General features: G+C 37.0%; 2 protein-coding genes across 4 annotated transcripts in view; one reads left to right on the plus strand and one right to left on the minus strand.

The window, feature by feature from the left end:
* LOC308699047 (uridine-cytidine kinase-like 1) overlaps positions 1 to 7740 on the minus strand; it is a 29528-nt gene extending 21788 nt beyond the window's left edge. For 2 of the 3 annotated variants that reach the window (XM_081379607.1, XM_081379608.1), the window contains exons 1-2: positions 7562 to 7740; positions 3366 to 3562 (exon numbers count right to left, since the gene is read on the minus strand). In XM_081379607.1, coding sequence (XP_081235733.1) covers positions 3366 to 3562; positions 7562 to 7716 — 352 coding nt within the window. In that variant the 5' untranslated portion in view covers positions 7717 to 7740. Of the gene's footprint in view, positions 1 to 3365; positions 3593 to 7561 lie in introns of all 3 variants that reach the window. The other variant, XM_081379609.1, reaches the window with a different exon arrangement.
* Positions 7741 to 12275: 4535 nt separating this feature from the next.
* slc30a2 (solute carrier family 30 member 2) lies at positions 12276 to 19315 on the plus strand (the record flags this gene model as incomplete). The annotated part of the gene is made up of 7 exons (XM_081379610.1): positions 12276 to 12462; positions 13212 to 13358; positions 13796 to 13949; positions 14562 to 14781; positions 15766 to 15871; positions 16194 to 16328; positions 19170 to 19315. Exons 1-7 carry the CDS (start codon positions 12309 to 12311, stop codon positions 19313 to 19315), a joined length of 1062 nt encoding a protein of 353 aa, XP_081235736.1. The 5' UTR covers positions 12276 to 12308.
* Between the last annotated feature and the right edge of the window lie 3036 nt (positions 19316 to 22351).

Consider the following 22351-nt stretch of genomic DNA (forward strand, 5'->3'; position numbering starts at 1 on the left):
TACAGTGGGGGAAATAATTATTTGATCCCCTGCTGATTTTGTAAGTTCGCCCGCTCAAAGAAATGAAGGGTCTATAATTGTTATGGTAGAATTATTTTAACAGATAGAGACAGAAAATCAACCAAAAAGACAGTAGTACTTGGTGGAGTAACCTTTGTTGGCAAGCACAGAGGTAAGACGTTTCTTGTAGTTGGTCACCAGGTTTGCACACATCTCAGGAGGGATTTTGATCCACTATTCTTTACAGATACTCTCTAAATTCTAAAGGTTTCTTGGCTGTCGCTTTGCAATTCAAAGTTTCAGCTCCCTCCACAGATTTTCTAAAGGATTATGGTCTGGAGACTGGCTAGGCCACTCCATGACCTTAATGTGCTTCTTCTTGAGCCACTCCTTTGTTGCCTTGGAGGTATATTTTGGGTCATTGTCATGCTGGAAGACCCATCCACAACCCATCTTCAGTGTTCTGGCTGAAGGAAGGAGGTTCTCGTCCAAGATTTGACGGTACATGGCCCCGTCCATTGGCCCCTCAATACAGTGAAGTCGTCCTGTTCCCTTAGCAGAGAAACAGCCCCGTGCTTGACTGTAGGGATGGTGTTCTTGAGGTCATAGTCAGCATTTGGAGCTCCCTCCAAACACGGCGAGTTGAGTTGATGCCAAAGAGCTCGATTTTGGTCTCATCTGACCACTGCACTTTCTCCCAAGCCTTCTCGGAATCATTAGATGTTTATTGGCAAACTTCAGACGGGCTTCTACATGTGCCTTCATGTGCCTTCAATGGATTTCAATCCATTGCGGCGTAGTGTGTTACCAATGGTTTGCTTGGTGACTGTGGTCCCAACTGCCTTGAGATCATTAACAAGCTTCTCCCGTGTAGTTCTGGGCTGATCCCTCACCTTTCTCATGATCATCCTTACCTCATGAGGCGAGATCTTGCATGGAGTTCCAGACTGAGAGCGATTGATTTTTAATTTTTTATTTCTTCCATTTCCGAATAATCACACCAACAAGTCTCCTTCTCTCCAAGCTTCTTGCTGATGGTCTTGTAGCCCATTCCAGCCTTTTGCAAGTCTACAATCTGGTCCCTGACGTTTGACAGCTCTTTGGTTTTGCCCATGGGGGTGGAGAGGTTGGAATGGAAGATACAGATTCTGTGGACAGGTGTCCACTGACATTAGGACATTAGGAGTACGTACTTAAAGTGACAGGACTAATCTGGGCAAATAACCAATCTGTGTGGAGGCAGAATTCTTGCTGGTTGGTAGAGGATCAGATACTTATTTCACTCGATCAAATGCTAATCAATTTACAACCTTTATATAATGTCTTTTCTGGATTTTTTGGTTGATATCCTGTCTCTATCCGTTAAAATAAACCTACCATAAAAATTTGGGGTTAGCATAAAATCAGCATATTAGAATGATTTCTGAAGGATCATGTGACACTGAAGACTGGAGTAATGATGCTGAAAATTCAGCTTTCATCAGAGGAATAAATTACATTTTAAAATATATTAAAATAGAAAAGAGTCATATTAAATTGTCATAATATTTCACAATATTACTGTTTTCTGTTTGTTTGTTTTTTTATAAAATAAATCCAGCCTTGGTGAGCAGAAAAGACTTCTTTTAAAAACATGAAAAATCTTACCGATCTAAAACTTTTGACCAGTAGTGTATATATATATATAAATTACTTTTATTATTATTGTATTATATTATATATTTATATGATTAATGTGCCACAATGCAAATAAATATAAATGTATCTTTCTTGTCACCCAGCTATACCTGTATAATTCTTGAAGTTGCAATTGCAAAACCTGGTTATTTTCCACCATCCACTATGATGCAAACATTTACTTATCACAACAATCATGATATATAAATATTAATTTTGCAGCTACTTTATAATTATCAAGGTAACTTTTTACTGTGAAGTAAATCCCAAAAAATATTTTAAAAATCTGCTTGGATTACACAACTCATCTGACTACATTATACAAAAGCCAATCACGCAAGACATTATGCTGACCACTACATTTTCAGATACTAAAGTTTTAAGTATCAGATAGATCTCTAGAATAAAAGGCAATAAAGATAACGCGGAAAAAAATAAATAAAAAAAATACACCACCAATGGGAATTACAAAAAGCTTCTTGTTGTCCCATGGAGTAAAGTTACTTAAAACTACTTTAGTGTTCTTATGTCCTCTCTCCACTCCCTGTTTGTCTGACCTTTGGTTAAAGGAAGATCATTCCACTTGGGTGGATTTATTAGTTTCTCTCTGATCGAGCGAGCAGGGATGACAGTCACACCAGACTTCTTTTTTTTTTTTCAGGAATAATTGACTGGAGCACATCCAAGTGTGAAATTGTAAGCCGTACGACAGGCTCTTTGTGAGTAATGGACTGCATACTAATGACCTCAGAGATCAGTCCTGATAGAGCTCATGTTCTCAGACCAGATTCACACCACAAAAGTGTAAACCCTGCCATACTAATGTTTTCTGGGAAAGTTCCACAAAAGATTTTAAACATCCTTTAAGATATAAATGATTTTTCCCCCCAAGAAATTGATACTTTTATTCAGCCAGGATGCATTAAATTAGACAAAAGGGACAGAAAAGGCTTTTGTAATGTTACAAAAGATCACATGATGTTCTTTTGAACTTTCTATTCATCAAAGAATCCTAAGATAACTGTATTACAGCTTCCACAAAATTAATAAGCAGCAAAACTGTTTTCAACATTGATAATAATCAGAAATGTTTCCTGAGCACCAAATCAGCATTTTAGAATGATTTCTGAAGGATCATGTGACACTGAAGACTGCAGAAAATTCAGCTTTGCCATTACAGGAATAAATTACATTTTAAAATACATTAAAAACAGACAATGGTTATTTCAAATATCAATAATATGAATTTCAGAAATATTACTGTTTTATGTATTTTGATCAAATAAATGCAGCAATGGTGACCATAAGAAATCTTACTGAACCCAAATTTTAGAACAATAGTGTATATTTCATGTCTCATATTTAGAGCAAGCAATGTCTATATTCTCCAAACAAGAAAAAACAAAAACATTAATTCTGTATTAGCCTTATGAGTTTTTATTAATACTCCATTTCACATTTATGCTTTTTTATTTAATACTTGCTAATCCCTGAGTCCCTTATGAGTTTAATAAAGTATTAATAAAATATGAAACCTAAATTAGACCCATTTAATTTTATTAATAAATGACTTATTGTGCAATGTTTTTATAATATTTTGTCAAATGTGATAATTCATTGCACTACTTTACATAATAAGATTGATTTGTGGTAATCAAATGTAGTAAAGGTATGCATGTGTGTCGTACCTATGACAAAGGCTTCTTTAAAGGTGGTCCCAGTAACGTTGTACCAGGGTGGTCGCCCTGCAGTGTAAATGGTCCTCTTATTTGTCCTTAGAAGTGGAGGCTCAGTTTTGCTTTGGCTGGTGGTCCGTTTCCGTGGGGACAGCGAAGGGGTAAGGGGACATCGGGGTCTCATGAGGCCATCGAGAGAATCCTCGCCACTACCACGAATTAAGGACAAACAAATCAAACTGCAAAACATTATTTTTTATAAAGTAGCACAATGGGAACATCTTTGTGTCACTTAAAGCTGCAGTCCGTAGTTTTTCCCTCTTTGTCGCCATCTCTGTTCGAAATCTGCAATTGCAGTTATTCGCGGAATTATCAACTTTACGTGGGTTGTGCCTCGGCACGGCACAGCGCGGATGAATCCAATGTTTTGAGGAGAATAAGCGGATGTCAGTCACCGCGCCGGTGTGGATCCTGTCATTCGGAATCACAAATTCTATTTTTTGGAAGTATGACCATGACCAACATAAGAACTTTCACAGGAAAATGTCGTCTGAACAAGTAACATCCACTTTTGTTCTGACCAACTAAGGGAAAAAAAGCATTGCAGTAAATCGCACTGATTAAATCTAACGATCGCTTATCATATCACGTCAAACCGTGCAAATTATACTTTGTTCTCAAATTGTTAATGTTAACAACATCAGCATTGCGTGACTACATTTAATGCCCTTCCGATATTTATCCTTGTTTTCGCATGAGCCCAGTTGAAGTCTCTTTTTTTCTGTAGCCACTCCAAAGTCTGAAGTCTTTTGCATTTTACATCGGGTGATTGTCGTTTGAACCTTTCTGGATCCGCCATCAAATTGATAAGTTTAATTATATCAAGTGCTGTGAGAAAAGGCTATAAATCTCCAATTTATTTTGGATAATTTTTAACCCAATAAAGTTATGGACTGCAGCTTTAACAATAATCAATAACTGATAAATTATCATCGAACAGAGCAAAGTAGTAAGTGGGAGTGTCCACGTCGCCATCAGACATGCCTTTATAATCATGAACGGCGCCATTTGACCTGAGCATAGCTATTGGACACTGTTTCATAGAGAGCTTGAGGAAATCTAGGTCTTAGTGATGCCCTCAGAAAAAGCTGCTCACATGATCATTTCTGTTAGTGTGGTAGAGGGACTAGGAGCTTTCTTCATACCCTGTCCAGGAAACCACACATCTGCTCAGCCAAACCTGGAGCCTCATTTGAGTAAGACTCTCATCACATGGACAGACACTGGACACTCACTGGCGCTAATGAATCATTAAAGTACAGTCCATTACACAATGGCAGTGCTGAAAAGGTCAGGATGTTTGCTTTGAAAGACTAGGCTTATGTGGATTAAGGGTAGTTGACATGAAATTCTATTGTCTGTGCTGCTGTGACATGTGTGCATTTGCTGATTCTTTGGATTTTTTGGGAAGGAATACAAGGAATGTGTGTCACATTAGGCTCTTGTTGATACAAAGAAGGCTAAAAGGCGATTCAAAATTGTGATATGATAAAGGAAATATGCATTATAAGTTTATAAGTATCCATATTTTCTCAATATCAGGTTTTATATACACATGAAACTCTAACCGGAATGTTATGCTCAATTACCTTGCCCGTTCACTTCAAAGATTGATAACTATAGAGCTGGTAAGTCCCGCCCATCCGTAAAACCCCAAGTGGACCTCTAGGTTAAAAAATCGTCAATGCAAGTGAATGGGAGAAATTCGAAATGACGATTTTTCAACCTAGAGGTCCAGTAGGGCTGTCAATCTTCCTCTATAATACTATTCGAATTCCATTCCTTATTTTATTTAATATTCGAATAATATTCGAATATTAAATGCTCAAATTCATCCTATTATTAATATTTACGACATTACACAGTCTTGTGGATCGCCAATGCGTGATGTTGATCGGTCTCATATCTTCACAGATAAACCGTCAGTTTGTCTGTTATTGCCTTTTGGCGGACAGCTGGTAGCAGTTGAGCCCCGTGATGAGGAGAGAGAGAGAGGCAGAACATAAGTAATTCTTGCCTGTTTTAGCGGCGGTTCCTCGGACAGATCGCCTAGCTTGTCAGGTTGTAAGTTGTCATAAAAAAAAAACGTATATTTTCCTCTCCATTTTGGCCTTCCGTCCACAATGAGACGGCCTTTTTATTAATGAAAACGCTCTCCAAAGTGGATATATTTGAAGACGCCGTTTTCACGTTGTAGTGTGGACTGAGAATCAAATTGTTGATCTCCGTTACCGTGGAGACATTCCTCTCCGCGACTTTTGACAGTTGTGATGATACAGCGTGGATAACGTGCACAATAGGCTTTATGCCCAGCTCCACTACTTACTGAACTTCAGCCAGCTCCTTTGTTTCCTGTCTGCAATTATTGGACAAACTGATTAATCCAGGTGTGCCTGACCTTAGTAACAATAATCAGACACACCTGGATTAATCAGTTTGACCAATAATGACAGACAGGAAACAAAGGAGCTGGCTGAAGTTCAGGAAGTAGTGGAGCTGGGCATAAGGCCTATTGTGTTACGATTCAAAAACTTTATTGTTTATCAGACGAAACAAAAGCGTTTCATTTTCACATGTGTGTGCCAAGGCGGCGAGAAAGGTAAGATTGCATTTTAAAAAAAAAATATACATAAAAAAGCTATATTCGAATAGGAACTTCAGCATTCGAATAGTATTGATTTTTTTAATATTCGAATTATATTCGAATTTCGGAATTGGTTCCAACAGCCCTAAGGTCCAGTGGGGTTAGCGGAAGGGGCGGGACTTACCAGCTCTATAAAGATAACTATAGAGCTGGTAAGTCCCGCCCCTTCCGCTAACCCCACTGGACCTCTAGGTTGAAAAATCGTCAATGCAAGTGAATGGGAGAAAATAATTATTTTCTGGTCCCGTTTGAATTTTGCCATGAATGTGAACATATGTTGTCTGTGAATTTTTTATATAACTTTTCGTGTAAAGAATGCTAGAATTTAGCGGTTAGAAGTTTGATACAGTTAGACTTTGTGTGAGAGCACTTTGTGGACTACAACTCTCGCTGCTTTCGACGTGTTTGAAACGTCAACACCACTAGCACACGGACACTAGCTCACGGATCCCGCTAAACATGGCTGTGTCTTCGATGCACTTCATAACCTTCTTTCAGGGAGAGGACAAAATCGTTGAGGTTGGTGAAAACCACGGGTAAGTCAACTTTATGGGGTGACGTCACATAGGCGACATGTAGTCTTTCTCGTTATGTCTTTTCCACAACAGCTAGCCGAAGAATCATACCATATACTGTCAAACTCGTAACATGAAAAGTTATATAAAAAATTCACAGACAACATATGTTCAATTCATGGCACAATTCAAACGGGACCAGAAAATAATTATTTTCTCCCATTCACTTGCATTGACGATTTTTCAACCTAGAGGTCCACTTGGGGTTTTACGGATGGGCGGGACTTACCAGCTCTATAAAGATAACTATAATATTAGCTTTCACACCAGCGGCTCTCTTTATTCTATGCTTGTCTGTCACTTTAAATGCTCGAGCTCGTTCCAGCAGGATGGATTCTGATTGGCTGTCAATGTTTTCAGTGCTCATAAATTGGATAAAATCGTTCTGAAACTGATTCCAAAGAAATCGTTTCTCTGTGCCATTATCGTTATAACTGTGTTGTGGACTCCGCTATTCTTTAATGTTGAGAACGATTTTTTAGAACTATATCTTTATCGTGATGTTTTAATGTAAACACACCCCAAATTTATTTATTTATTTATAATTGTATTGTATTTCTGCCTTTGACAAATAAAAGTGGATGATATCGACTATTAGCATTCAAAATAAATGTAACGCTTGCGTTTAACTGTTACATATGTTAATTCTGACTGCATGTTGCTTTAAATTTAACTGCAACACAGCCCTCTTCATGCGACTCAGATCTGCCACGCCAGCAGCTCCAGAAAAAAAGAAGCAGCTCATTCTGAAAGTTCTAAATCTCAAACAGACATAAATTAATGCCAAACCAGCAGGTAACGTTACACTGTGTAACTTGTGTCCCTTGATGTACTGTTGCCACTGATCAAAACAACACTGTTCTTTATTTGTCAACCGGATCAGTTACTGATCACATTACCTGAGCTCGACAGGCACTTGGTCTACTAACCTGTCAGATCTAGACATCGACTGATCATCCTCCTCTCCTTCTTTCTGTTGCACCTGGACATCGTTTTGGCTCGTTGTCATCGCCATGTTTTGTGCCGCGAACGCGCGGAAACGCATGTCCGGAAGTGCGTTTACGTCACGCTTGTGGTGGCGCATAGTAAACGCTTGACGCTTCTTTTTTCATTCGACTTAATTAATTGTATTGTATTACTTTATATAATAATACTATAGATTACAATCCTAATATTATATTTGTTTATTATTTAAATAAATCAATTATATATTTTATATTATATGTTTTGTTCGGGAAAAAAATAGTTTATTTCCATTTAGAAAAAGTTTATTTCCATTTATAGATCTACAGCAGGGGTGTCCAATCATCTCCTGCAATGTTTAGATCTGTATAAAACAAGGTTTAGATCCAACGTACCTGAACCTTACTTAAACACTTTGGCAGGTTGGATCTAAACTCTGACTGAGTATGGACACCCCTGGTCTACAGCAATAGGTATATTTAGTCAAATAAAAGTAGTTTGAATATAATTACTCTCAGTATGCTTACTTTTTTTTTTTTTTTTTTTAAACAGTGTTTATGTGAGACGTTCTGTGGGGACTGGATGCGTCATGAGGCTCTTTCTAAATGCTTATTTACAAATCGCCTCGAATTGAAAAGAACGTGTCCATTTCCGTCTTACAGACACGTGCACCCCTTTGCACTGCAGCACATTCACCACCACAACTCTGCACATTTGAAGTCTCCTTTATCTGACACACCCTGTTCAGTTCATATAGTGCTCTTTCCAAAATCATAGAGCTCTTTCCTAACGAACTGATGATCTGAATCAGGTGTGTCAAGTGAGGGAGACATAGGCCTACATACTGCAGAGCTGTGGGTCCCCAGGACTCGTTCATTCCCAACAGACACAGACTTTATTCACGCAAAACCACGCTTTGCACCTTTTGGGGATCCTAGCTAAGGTTTAGCCCTTAATTAGCTACTAATTACGTCCTGGTGACGTTGCTTGGTAGCTTTCCAATGGCGAACGACTGGCTTGTGAATATTACGTTTATTATGATGACGTTGCTCTCCTCTCATGAATATAGCCGTGCCTTCGCCATAGTAGGATTCGTAAATGAGTTCACTGGACTGCTGCTGAATCTTCTGCACCACATCCACCCGATCTCCTCCACAGCCAAGTTTGCCAGCTCCTCAAACAGCATCGGAATTACTGACCGCAATCCTGTTTTCTCCTTCCTGTGGACCTGATGCAATGAGTGCTTTCACTCATTTTTTTGAATCCTCCGAAAATGGCTTGGAAGAATTTTTATTTTGCCGTCTAATTTAAAACGCATAATTTTAATTTTCGCTCGCAATTCGTATTTTTTTTTTTTCACTGGTTACTAAAGCTGCACAGGGACCATGGATCCTCCACCGACTTCAGAGAAATCGCATCTCATCAACGAAAAAAATGCCAAAATATACTCCTTAAAATTGAACAGGTAAAATGATGTATTCATCTATTTAATATATGCCTATTTATTATCCATTATTATTATTATTATTATTATCAATTTGCATTGGCGATATTAGTGTGATTCGAAAATACATGGTCTGGAAATTTGCACAATAAAATTAAACATTTTTTACAATTTTAAATATTTATTGAAAACATATATTGATATTTTCCGACTTAATTCTCAAAATCCCTTACAACATCGCCTGTTGTAGCGAACAGATGGAGTCTGATATTTCCACATTGTGAATTCGAAAACAATATGCGCCAAATTTAGTTCCCTTACCTTACGAAAGCCATTCACGCGTAGGCTAATCTTAACACAGTCCATAATTGAAATGTGTAAAGTATGCAGTGCGTGGGATGCTTAGAGTTTTAATGAAGAGATTAGTTTCATGCTTGAGTTGATTTTGGACAGTAGCCTTTTTAAACAATATAGCCTCAGGGAACTTTAATGAGCAAAATCGACATTTTATGACTTCCATATGGAGATTACACACGATGTAAGCTTTTCATCATGTTTCTTTGAAGCAATAAAATCAGATAAAACCATATTGCATCAAAATCTTTCCCTTAACGCCCTACTAAAGCAAGCAGGTGAAAGAAGAGTTTCAGCACCATGGACAGACACACTTGAGTTGTCAATATGAAAAAGAGCAATACAATTTAACGTGTAGCCTATACTCAGAAATGATAACCCATCATTATCCATAATGTTTATAAATAGTGTCTCATTTAAATATCACTCTTGGTTATAAGCAGCTTCCTGGTAGAAATACAATTTCGATTTTTATTAGGCGATGAAATATGTAGATCGGAACATTATTATGCCTAAATAACAGATAAAGTGCAGTGTAACGAAAATCCGTCGGTATTTATCATGAATAATACGAAAACATCACAATTTGGGCTGGACATAAATTACACAAAGGTATGGGTAGAATTACTCCTGTTAAAACATTGACAATTTTTGACCAATACATTTTTGAGACATTAAGGATGATATAGACTAAAGGGACCGAACAATGAATTTTCAACCGCGTACATAGCCTATTAGAAAACTGTCTATGCGACAAAATTAGTCAGTCCAGCAGGAGATATACCACAAACGATTGTGCAAGTAATATATTTCCTTGGAAATCGTTTTCCAGCTGTTTGCATTATTGTGATCTTGAAGAAATGGGAAATGTTTAGATGAATGTGGCAAGCGTTTTTTAAGCATGCTGAAAGAAAACCTCACTTATAGCCTGCATTACATTAATAAAAACGGCATTTCAGAGAATGGTAGCTTCATCATGGTATTGGTGTATCAACAGGTCACCTGAACAAATGTCGAAGGACATGAAACAAAGCAGCTGAGAAGATTGTGTTGTGTAGAATTGGATGTTGTTACTCCACCTGTGCGGATATTATAGCGTTATATTTTCTCAAATTGAAAATCTGCCCAGCTCGCTCTTTCTGTCTTTAAGAGAAAAGAAATGCACGGGCTGTATAGTGATAACGCAAATTTTTAAACTATTATTAATATTATATTTTTTATCAACGCTAATGTCAAAAACTGATTTCAGAAATATTTTAAACGTGTTATTTTTAAGAGATAAAAATACATATTTTGATATTCAAATATCAAAATGCTCGTCATTTATATCAATTACAGAAAATCACTGCACAACACATTCTACAGTCTTGATCCAGTGGGGTGTAAGCTAATGATATTAAAGTGCCCAGAAGCAGGACCCTGATGTCATGTTTTGCATTGCCACAGGATCGACAGCATGTTGCAGGCAAACAGGAAACATCTCCATATGCACCTTAATCACGAAAGGGGCTAATTCATGCATTTAAAACAATACGAACGGATGAGATATCGTTAGAGGAGGAATGTGAATTGTATCATCTAAGCCCATACAAATGCTGTTGAACCTGCCAGCAGTGCCAAAATTTCACTGTAAAAAAATAAATACCATTTTGGAAGCTGTACATGTCACCGATGTGGTATTAATACTAATTAAGCATTAACTAAACAGCATAAAACAAACTAATGTGCATAAGATTACAATTAAAGTATAATCAAATCATGTGATGCTTCGGGAAACAAAGCTTTGCACTGTAAATGATATGGTGCCTTGCGTTTTTACTTAAAAAAAAAAAAAAAACATGATTTTAACAATAGTTTATTGTAAAAGTAAATTATAAAATAATTTATATTTATATATTCTATATTTTTACTTGGCCTATACGCTATTTAAAAAAAACCGTTAAGATAGGCTAAAATTATCCAAATCTAAAATTTGCACAAAAATAAACCGACACATCTTAATTTTAACACACATCTTAATTTTAACACACTTATATTACTATTGTCTTTTAATAATAGTCAACGCTGCAAATTAATAGGCTACTGATTTAAAAGTCAATAAGAAGAATATGGCCAAAGTTCATACAGTATCAGGAGATCATAAAATATGTGTTTTCTGAATATTGTTGGACGATGTATGCACTATGTTGGACTAAACAAAAATAAAATAAAAAAAATCATCCAGTGTATCATGTCTGTGTGTCCCAGTGGGGTGATTAAACAGACGCCGTGTTCCACTCGACTGCCTCCTTTCAGCAGCGCGCGCGCATGTGTGTGTGTGCGCGCGTGTGATGCAGTAGCCTACTCTGGTTATCTCATGCGCACCGACATTGCGCTCTCCGCCCCATTAGCTCCATCATTGCGTCTCTCTCATCAACACACAAGACAGAAGGGCCGAAAACGACAATGTCAGCAGATTTAAACTCAGGCTGATCTGGATGTTCATGGCATGCACTGTATTTCCCCCCACAAAGCACTTGTACTATACATATTTTAATATAAAACATATACTATACTTATACTGTGTGTGTGTATATAAATATATATATATATATATAGTGCCTGAATTGATATCATGTAACTTTCATGAAATCCATCCATCCTCCAAACTGTTTAGGGTTGTGCAGAGATGCTAGAGCTTCTGCTGGCCACACATGTGATTTTTATATGATGATGTTGTAAAATTTGCATTATATACTTTACATAACTGCCTGATAGTAGCCAAGGGTTATTACAGTATGTGTGTGAAGGCTGATTTACATGTGAGAGTTTTAAAAGTCATTGAAATGGTCTCATTGCACATCATGGTTTCTTCTTACAGTGAATTCTCAGGTTCCAAAGAAGGTTGTCCAGACCTGCCTTTGGGAAATGGGGATATGGCTGGTGCCATCGAGCTGAAGAGGCCCGTTGGAACTCATTGCCATGGGAAAAAAGCAGCATGCGACGAGAGCCGTGAGAAGCTCATAGCAAAGAAGAAACTGTACATCGCCTCCATGGTCTGTCTGGTTTTCATGATTGGAGAAGTTATAGGTAAGAACACAGTGTATTTTAAGGAAAAGTATGGGGTTTATTAAATGTTGAAGCCAGAAATTTTTAAGAACTGGCATAATTGTAACATTACTTCTCATATATATTGTATACAATAGGCTAAATCACATTTTAAGTTGTGGCAAAGACTTATACCACTGAGTTAAACAACTATTGCATATAAAAATCAGCCATGCATTTAGCTCTGTCTTTGAGTGCAAAGTTGTTCTTCTCACGATAAATGCTCTGACTGCATTTCCAAACGAAGAATATGATGAATTACCGGTAAGCAATTTGTCATTGTAGCACAAAATGACTTGAAAAATGCTGGATCACAAAACCTCATCCGTTAAATGTGATAAGAAGGCTTTTCTGTGTTCAGCCTGTACAGCCCTTTTTTTTGTCAGCATTCACAAGTGCAATACTTTAAAATATCATTCTGCTGATGTTTAAGCTTTCTCCAAATCTATTTGCACCTTAATCACTTCACAAAGTGTTGTGTAATGTTTTCAGAGTATAATAAAATAAAGAAAGACATGTCAGAATGAATAACATTGGTGAATGCTCAATTATGCTGGATCTATGGTTCCGTGCAGAACCCTTAACATCCATTGAACCTTTACATTTCACAAAAGGTTCTTTAGATTTTTAAATTCCGTTCACTGAAAGGTTCTTTGGGGAGCCAAAAATGGTTGTTCTATGGCAAAAACTTTATTTTTAGTTACTTACTTTCTTCTCTGCTGCTCTTGCAGGTGGTTATCTAGCACACAGTCTGGCCATTATGACGGATGCAGCTCACCTTCTGACGGATTTTGGCAGTATGATGGTCAGTATTTTTTCCTTGTGGATCTCCTCAAGACCACCCACCAAGATAATGAACTTTGGCTGGCACAGATCAGGTGAGTCCATCCCATCTCAATCCTGACAAATGAATTTTACAAACATGGTTGATGTTGAAAATGTTAAATCTAAAGCATGCCTATGAATTAAAGAAATATTTCACCGATTTGACTCGCCTTCATGTTGTTCCAAACCCATATGCTGTGTTTTCTCATGCATGTAGCAAAGGAGAAATGTTGAAATACAACATTAATTCATAGTGACCACATCTGTCTGTCAAGCTCTAAAAACAACAAAGATATCACAAAAGAAATCCATACAATTGGTGTATTATATTCTTCATCATCTGAGGTTATAAGATAGCTTCGAATGAGAAGCAGGATGAAATTTAAGTCATTATTTTTTGCATGAACTATTCCTTTAAAGCAGACTTGAAGACTTTGCAATATCCAGCTATGATGCCAAACCCTATTTGTTTCACATAAACGTCTCACAGAGATTCTGGGAGCCCTGGTATCCGTAATGTCCATCTGGATCGTGACTGGGGTGTTGGTCTACCTTGCCATTGAGAGGATAGTAAAAAATGATTATGAAATCGAAGGCAGTGTGATGCTCGTCACCTCCGGTTGTGCAGTCGTGGTCAACATCGTGTGAGTTGACAGACATTCCTACGAATTAGTTAAAGTTTGCATGCTTCTCAAACAAGAAAAAATGTAGGGCGGGACTTGATTTTGTCCATCGGGAATTGATTGGATGGTTGTGGTTTGCTATTGCTATGATGTCATGTGAGTGACAGGTTGTCCCGCCCTCGCGCCAGTAAACACGAGAAGTTATTTTTATTAAAGACTACGAGTGCACGTGAAAAAAATATAATGATGTGCACGGATAAATAATTTAGAATAAATACTGCAATATTCCATAAAAAAATAAGAATTGTCAATGTTGATTAATTGACAACATTGGCATTGACAACAACTGACAATTAATTAACATTGTTGATTAATTAACATTGGTATTACAAGAAACTAAAGTAGCAATACTTTTTGAATAATTTTGATATAAAATCTCAGTTATTAGAAATAAAGTCTTTAAGTATCAATTAAGGCACGTACAGATATAATGTACAATAAGATTGTATTTTCTATTCTGTTCAAGAGGCTATAGCTATATTTAATTATTATTTTCTTTTTTTAATTAAACAGTAAGGACTAGAATTTCGATAAATTGATATGCTTTTGTTTGCATTATTGTTTATATTCCAGAATGGCCTATATTCTACACCATTCCACGACCTTCCACAGTCACGGTTCAGGCTACCACAAGATTGACGAGAATGGGATGAGCCCCGTGGGCCATGGCCACTCCCACAGCCTCCTGGGTAATCATGGGAACACCAGTGTCAGAGCAGCATTTATTCATGTTTTGGGGGATCTCTTACAGAGCTTTGGAGTCATGGTGGCCGCCATTATCATCTTCTTCAGGGTAAATGAACACTAACATCAAGAATCACCTTAAAAATGTCTCACCTCTGTCAAGCCCTTAAAGACGATATAAAATGGCATTTACAGTGTAATTAACTTCCATTTGCCAATGAATCAGAAATATTTTGTGTAAATAATGGACTTTATAGAGGCAATAGTAAGATCCAGGGATATTTGTAGAAGCAAAAGGGGTCAAGTATATTGTCTTTAAATATTTTGTTTTATTTAATGGCATAACAAAAGGTTAATGAATGATATATGTATTTGATATATGTAACTTATTATTTACAGTACCATTCAAAGGTTTGGGGTCAGTAAGATTTTTTTTTAAAGAAAGATATATTAATGGGAGATTTTTTTATTCAGAATAATACTATTCAGAACAATCAAATAATATAGATATATAACAAAATATATATTTATATGCTGTTCATTTGAACTTTTTATCCATCAAAGAATCCTAATAAAAAACGTATCACGGTTTCCACAAGTATAATAAAAAGCAGAACTGTTTTCAACATCGATAATAATAAGAATTGTTTCTTGAGCAGCAAATCAGCATATTATAATGATTTCTGAAGAGTCACGTGACACTGAAGACTGGAGTAATGATGCTGAAAATTCAGCTTTGTCATCACAGGAATAATTTAATAAAATTAATAATTTCTATTAAAATTTAAAAAACTTATTTTAAATTATTTTTAGTTTTTTTTTGTTCCTGTAAGAATTTTTTTTTTCATAAGATTCCTGTTTTTTAAAAACATGGGGAAAATCCTACTGACCCCAATTTTTTTTTTAAGTTATCAAAACACCATGATAAGGAATTGGACACTGATTTCTTTCCCTGACTCTTGAAAGCACCTCAGTGGAGATAGTTTCTTCTGACATCTGTAGTCTAATTCAATTTGACACTTTGCAAAGAACCATCTGATTCTGTTCTTTAATGCATCAGTTCCTCCTGTTCTCTATCCAACTTCTAACACAGCCAGAATACAAAATAGCTGATCCCATTTGCACTTTCCTCTTCTCTGTGTTCGTCCTGGGCACCACCATTACCATTCTAAGAGATGTCTTCCGCATTCTCATGGAGGGTAATTTTCACATTCAATAATTGACACTATAAATTACAGTTGCATTATTCTCAATAACTTAAAATATGCATGCAATGTCAGTATATTTGTTTTAGCTGCATAGTACACATGGTTTAAAAATCTCTATTTAAAGGTGAAGTGTGTAATGTCTGCACCCCTAGTGGCACCAAAGGGAATTGCAGAAATAATGACTGTTTCCAAACAAATTTCCCTCAGTCCCACAAAAGAAAAATGACATGCATCACCTTTAAATGCAACCTATGAATCCCGCAGAAGGTCTCCTGCTATGCTTGTAAACTCAGTGTCATGTGTCTGTGTTCAGGGGTACCCAAAGGAATAGAGTTTAATTCAGTGAAGGAGGTGCTGCTGTCTCTGAAGGCAGTGAAGGGCATGCATAGCTTACACCTGTGGGCTCTCACCATAGGCCAGAGTCTGCTGTCTGTTCACATAGCTATTGGTAAGTGCATTAAATAACACTTGTTTTACAGCTCAGTTATATTGTTATTGTTTTAATGTTCATTTGTCTTGTGGTTTATGCAAATTATTCGTATTATTTATCTAAATATGTTGAACATGTCATTTGGTACATCAATTATATTAGTTTAGGGCAAAATGCAACAATATTTTTTATTATAAAACGGTCAGTTCCAATCCTTGATTCTGATTGGTCAACAGCTGTGCTTTATTCACGATAAAACATGGCTATGACCGCTTCACCCAACTGTTCTATGTATCACTACACAACACCCCTAGCAACCACTCTTAGTAACTTAAACACATGTTTGATCTCATTGATATTGTTCATTGAAGCTATAGTAGAGTATTGTGAGAAATCGAGTAAGCGAGTGTATCTGCATTTTCCTTCAGGTCAGTCATATTCATAATAAAAAAAAAAAAATCCATTTGAATGTCCGCTGCGATATCTTGTCCTTTTAACAGTTAAGGGTTTTTTCTGTGCCCATAGTCATCTGTCAGTTGCGTCTTCCTTCTCCGTGTGCACAAGTTTGATTCCTTTCAAATGTAAAAGTCTTCTCTACTGACTGACTCACTCATAAAGACGGTCTTTGCCGCCATCTATTGGCGAAATAATGTATGTAACTTTTGTTGCTGTTTACGGTCAGGGACTATTTGTTCCAGCGGAAGGAAGGCTTTTAGTGGTTTTACACTTCATAAAAGTTGCATAGATGCATGTTTTTCGGCTTTAATAGTTGTATTGTGTGGTAACCGTTTTATAAAAGCAATAAGGTACTCGAGACAAGTGCTGTATCGTGAATAAGTAACGGCTGAAGGGGTCGCCGAAGCCTCTCGGACTCGTACCTTATTGCTTACATAAAATATATATATTTTTTCTTTTTAAATGATTGTTTTTATAAGAATATTAGTCAAATAGCAATTTGCATTAGCCATTTATCAATTTAGCTAAATTCCGCTGTTATTACATAACATGCTTTTACAATTATATTGGAAATGAATCTTTATTGTTTATTGTTAGACTTATATGTGACCCTGGATCACAAAACCAGTCATAAGTCGCATGGGTATACCAGCTGGGATTATTAATTATTATTATTATTAATACCTAATACCAGTTGCTTCAATGCATTTAGGGGTGTGGTCCTGGTCAAGACAATCTCCTGAACTCCAAACTGAATGTCAGAATGGGAAAGAAAGGTGATTTAAGCCATTTTGAGCGTGGCATAGTTGTTGGTGCCAGACGGGCCGGTCTGAGTATTTCACAATCTGCTCAGTTACTGGGATTTTCACGCACAACCATTTCTAGGGTTTACAAAGAATGGTGGGAAAAGGGAAAAACATCCAGAATGCGGCAGTCCTGTGGGCGAAAATGCCTTGTTGATGCTAGAGGTCAGAGGAGAATGGGCCGACTGATTCAAGCTGATAGAAGAGCAACTTTGACTGAAATAACCACTCGTTACAACCGAGGTATGCAGCAAAGCATTTGTGAAGCCACAACACGCACAACCTTGAGGCGGATGGGCTACAACAGCAGAAGACCCCACCGGGTACCACTCATCTCCACTACAAATAGGAAAAAGAGGCTACAATTTGCACAAGCTCACCAAAATTGGACAGTTGAAGACTGGAAAAATGTTGCCTGGTCTGATGAGTCTCAATTTCTGTTGAGACATTCAGATGGTAGAGTCAGAATTTGGCGTAAACAGAATGAGAACATGGATCCATCATGCCTTGTTACCACTGTGCAGGCTGGTGGTGGTGGTGTAATGGTGTGGGGGATGTTTTCTTGGCACACTTTAGGCCCCTTAGTGCCAATTGGGCATCGTTTAAATGCCACGGCCTACCTGAGCATTGTTTCTGACCATGTCCATCCCTTTGTGACCACCATGTACCCATCCTCTGATGGCTACTTCCAGCAGGATAATGCACCATGTCACAAAGCTCGAATCATTTCAAATTGGTTTCTTGAACATGACAATGAGTTCACTGTACTAAAATGGCCCCCACAGTCACCAGATCTCAACCCAATAGAGCATCTTTGGGATGTGGTGGAACGGGAGCTTCGTGCCCTGGATGTGCATCCCACAAATCTCCATCAACTGCAAGATGCTATCCTATCAATATGGGCCAACATTTCTAAAGAATGCTTTCAGCACCTTGTTGAATCAATGCCAAGTAGAATTAAGGCAGTTCTGAAGGCGAAAGGGGGTCAAACATAGTATTAGTATGGTGTTCCTAATAATCCTTTAGGTGAGTGTATTTGTGGCAATAGCCAACAATACATTATATGGGTCAAAAATATTGATTTTTCTTTTATGCCAAAAATCATTAGGATATTAAGTAAAAATCATGTTCCATGAGGATAGTTTGTAAATTTCGTACTGTAAATATATAAAACATTTATTTTTGTGAGTGAATGCAGCACAATCGCGAACATAAATGGACAACTTTAAAGGCGATTTTCTCAATGTTTTGATTTTTTTGCACCCTCATATTCCAGATTTTCAAATAGTTGTATATCTGCCAAATATTGTCCCATCCTAACAAACCATACATCAATGGAAAGCTTATTTATTCAGCTTTTATATGATGTATAAATCACATTTTTTAAGATTTTTTTTTTTTTTTGGTGGAAGGGGATCAAAAATACAGAAAATAGTGACAGAAAATGACACATAAGATATATGTATGTGAATTCCAAACTTATCAAAATTTTAAGCTACAAATGGCATCTTAGAATCCTTCTGCATGTCATGCTTTACTTCATTTCATTCAAGCACAGCGTCAGCTAAACGAAACTGTTTTTCTATCTCTCTCATATTAGAGGAGAATGCTGACCCTCAGAGCGTCTTAAAGGAAGCCACTGAACTCCTTCAGACCAAATTTGGCTTTTACAGCACAACCATTCAAGTGGAGCCTTACTGTGAGGACATGATCCACTGCGTCCAGTGCCAGGACCCTACGGACTAAGTTCTCCGAGTGCACCGGTGAGGGGAGGCTGCCTGTATAAAATGTATGCACACATATTAAGCTTCATTGAGGGTCCAAGCCAGAAATGGAAACACTGTGCAAATGTATCATCTACATATCATAATGAATATGTACATGCCAAATGCATTTCTATCGATTACCAAGGGGAAAAAAAAGAAGAGATTTTACACCGTGCCATCTTAAAAGTGCATCAGTTTATGGGAGGAATAGCTTTAACATGAAGTGGCGAGGTTTAGCTTCACATACTGTATGCAAAGATGAAGTGAACCGAGCGGCAGAACATAAATACGAGGCCTGGAGGAATCACTGTAAGCCAAGGTTTTGCTTGGATGGCTGTCATTGTACATTATTGCAGGAGTTTACTGTAATTGCCTGTCCGTGGTCTTGGGAGGGTAAAATATGGGTATTGACGTGACTACCCTAAAAACAATTAGAATGGGGTTTATTATGCCCCATCCAGCCTGGCGTCTGCTGTCAGCACGGTTCTGTAATCAATGTGAATGTTCGGCAAACTACGGCATGGTGTTGTAGGGCTTAAAAAGAGATTCTGCTCAAGTGTAATTATGGATTTTGTTGGAGATCTCTCACTAATGTCTTGTCTCACGGTACAATACTATCTGCAAAAGCAAGTGGGTGATTAACTCTGTTCTTCCTCACTGGTTGCGATAGTTAAGGACCTGTATTTGTTTTTAAGCGTGGCGTCATGCGGCTTTGAAAGAACGGCGGAGACAAAATGAATGACAGATGAATGAATCAACTAAGAATGATATATTAAAGGTGAAGTGTGTAATTTTAAATACTTTCTCTACTTTCATGAGCAGAAACCAGGGGCCTCATTTATAAAATGTGCATATGCACAGATTTGAACTTAAAAGTGAGTGCAAAAATCCACGCCAAGGTTCATATTTCAAAAAATATGACTGAATAAACCACTTTTGTGAGGAAATATCTTATCATTTAATGAACTGACAGCCCATTGGCTAATCTTCCAACATGTTTGCTCTTAAACATTCGTTTTGGATTGATCTAGTTTTAGAGTTTACACCTAAAAAAAATGCAGTTTTATAAGAGAAGTCAGTTTACAGCACTTTACAGCACTTCTCATTCATTTATGTGGTATCTGCAAACAGTGATTGACTGTCGCACAACTCTGAACAAAATTCAGAAGGCTGTAATGTGATTGGTTATCAAGGCACACGTGATCCAAGTTAGCCGTTATGCTTTTTCCAATGGTACAGCCACGGATACCCTCATATCTCTCAATAAAAAGACCATTTCTGGTGGAGATCTGAAACCATTCAGCTGCGCACAATTTCAAGATAATTGAAGAGAGGCGTTCACGTTTTTTTTGCTCGTTCTCTGAATCACACACGCATATTTGAGAAACGATTGTAAGATCAAATGTAGGACGGTTTCTATGCAACATTTTATAAATGAAGCCCCAGTACAAGTAAAACATTTGTGGGTTAATATCCCAACAAATGCTTTTTTTGAGTGGTCTTCTGAATCAACCAATTGTGTGACGTTGGGACGGGACTGCAAATATCTGTGTGCATAGTTGACAAAATGTGCATTATATCACAGAGGAAACAGGTACTGTATATCTTTTTGTTTTTTATAATTATTTGGTCAGTCTGTAAAAAGTGATTTAAAATGCAATTTAATATTGTATTTAGATGATAACTGGATGCCACTTGCTGATTTGATTTATACATTTAGTACACTTTTACAGTGTACAGATTTTCACATTTCAATTAATAGTACAATCCTTAATCAATTAACATATGTAAGGATTATTCAATTAAATTTGATGGAATTGTACTAATTATTTGAATGCGTAAATCTTAAAAGGCTTTTTTTGTGTACTTACTAACCATACTAATACATTTCTGTATTAAAATAATATACATACAATTATATTTCACCAAACTGCCAAAACTGAAGACTGAAATTGATTAAAAAAGGAAAACCAGTAGTATAGTCAGTACACACTGCACACACAGTAGTCAATAAGCTGCTATACATAGCAAGTGACTAATTTGTTTGAACAATGATTGATAATGAAGGGGAAATTAATTTTGGAGTTGCATTGGATGGCGCTAGTATAGTGGCACTAAAATTACACACTTCACCTTAGGATGCTGTTGTGGGTCACTCTGGTTTGTCAAAGTCATTCATGCTACAGTCTATAGTACATCCTCCATATGCTCATGTCTTCTGGCTCTGTGCTGAGGTATAGGGAATAGCCTCTAGACACACACACTTTTTGCACAGGATTTCCATCTCTGATCTCTCGGTGCCGCCACACTGCCGCAGTGACTCTAAGACATTCCAGCAAGTGGTGAAACACATTTCAGTAACATCCAATAACAAAACACATGGTTTCCATTTTCACTACAGTTTTCGTCTAAATGGATTTTGAAAATTATTATTTTGGTACCAATTTTCAGAGCCCCTAAATGTGCACTATTGTTCATTTACATTAAATGTGAAGATTTTATATAAATAAAACACAGCATATAATTTAAGACTAATAAAAGACACACTTGGCAGATAATTATTGTGTTTTAAAGCTTGCGTGTGCTGATAAAATGTAGCCATTGTGATCTGTTGTGGCGTTGTGAAAGAGTTTTAAGGGTTTGCTTGCATGGTTGCTTTATGTTTTTCTTGTGTCTGCGATTTAAATGGCCAGTAATCATAACTAATCAACCCAGTGACCTCGCGATCTCACTGAAAGACCTTCATTAAATTCTATATTTTGTCTATTTGTTTTGATAAAATGAATATATATTTTAAATTTGAATATCACAGTCATTTATAAGAGAGTGTGAACAAATTATAATATGAAAGGACCAACGCATAAGCAGTATATTTTTGATAATGTTGGTGGGTTGGTGTGCAAAGTTCTACATTAAAAATTGAACATTTAGAGCAATCACAGTGGCCTAGAGTAAAGTAAAAGACAATTCACTGTGATTAGAACGTGGGTCATTCCTATTATGCTGAACTTTCTAT

Source organism: Scardinius erythrophthalmus, assembly GCF_964197995.2.
Source record: "Scardinius erythrophthalmus genome assembly, chromosome: 11".
NCBI lineage: Eukaryota > Metazoa > Chordata > Actinopteri > Cypriniformes > Leuciscidae > Scardinius > Scardinius erythrophthalmus.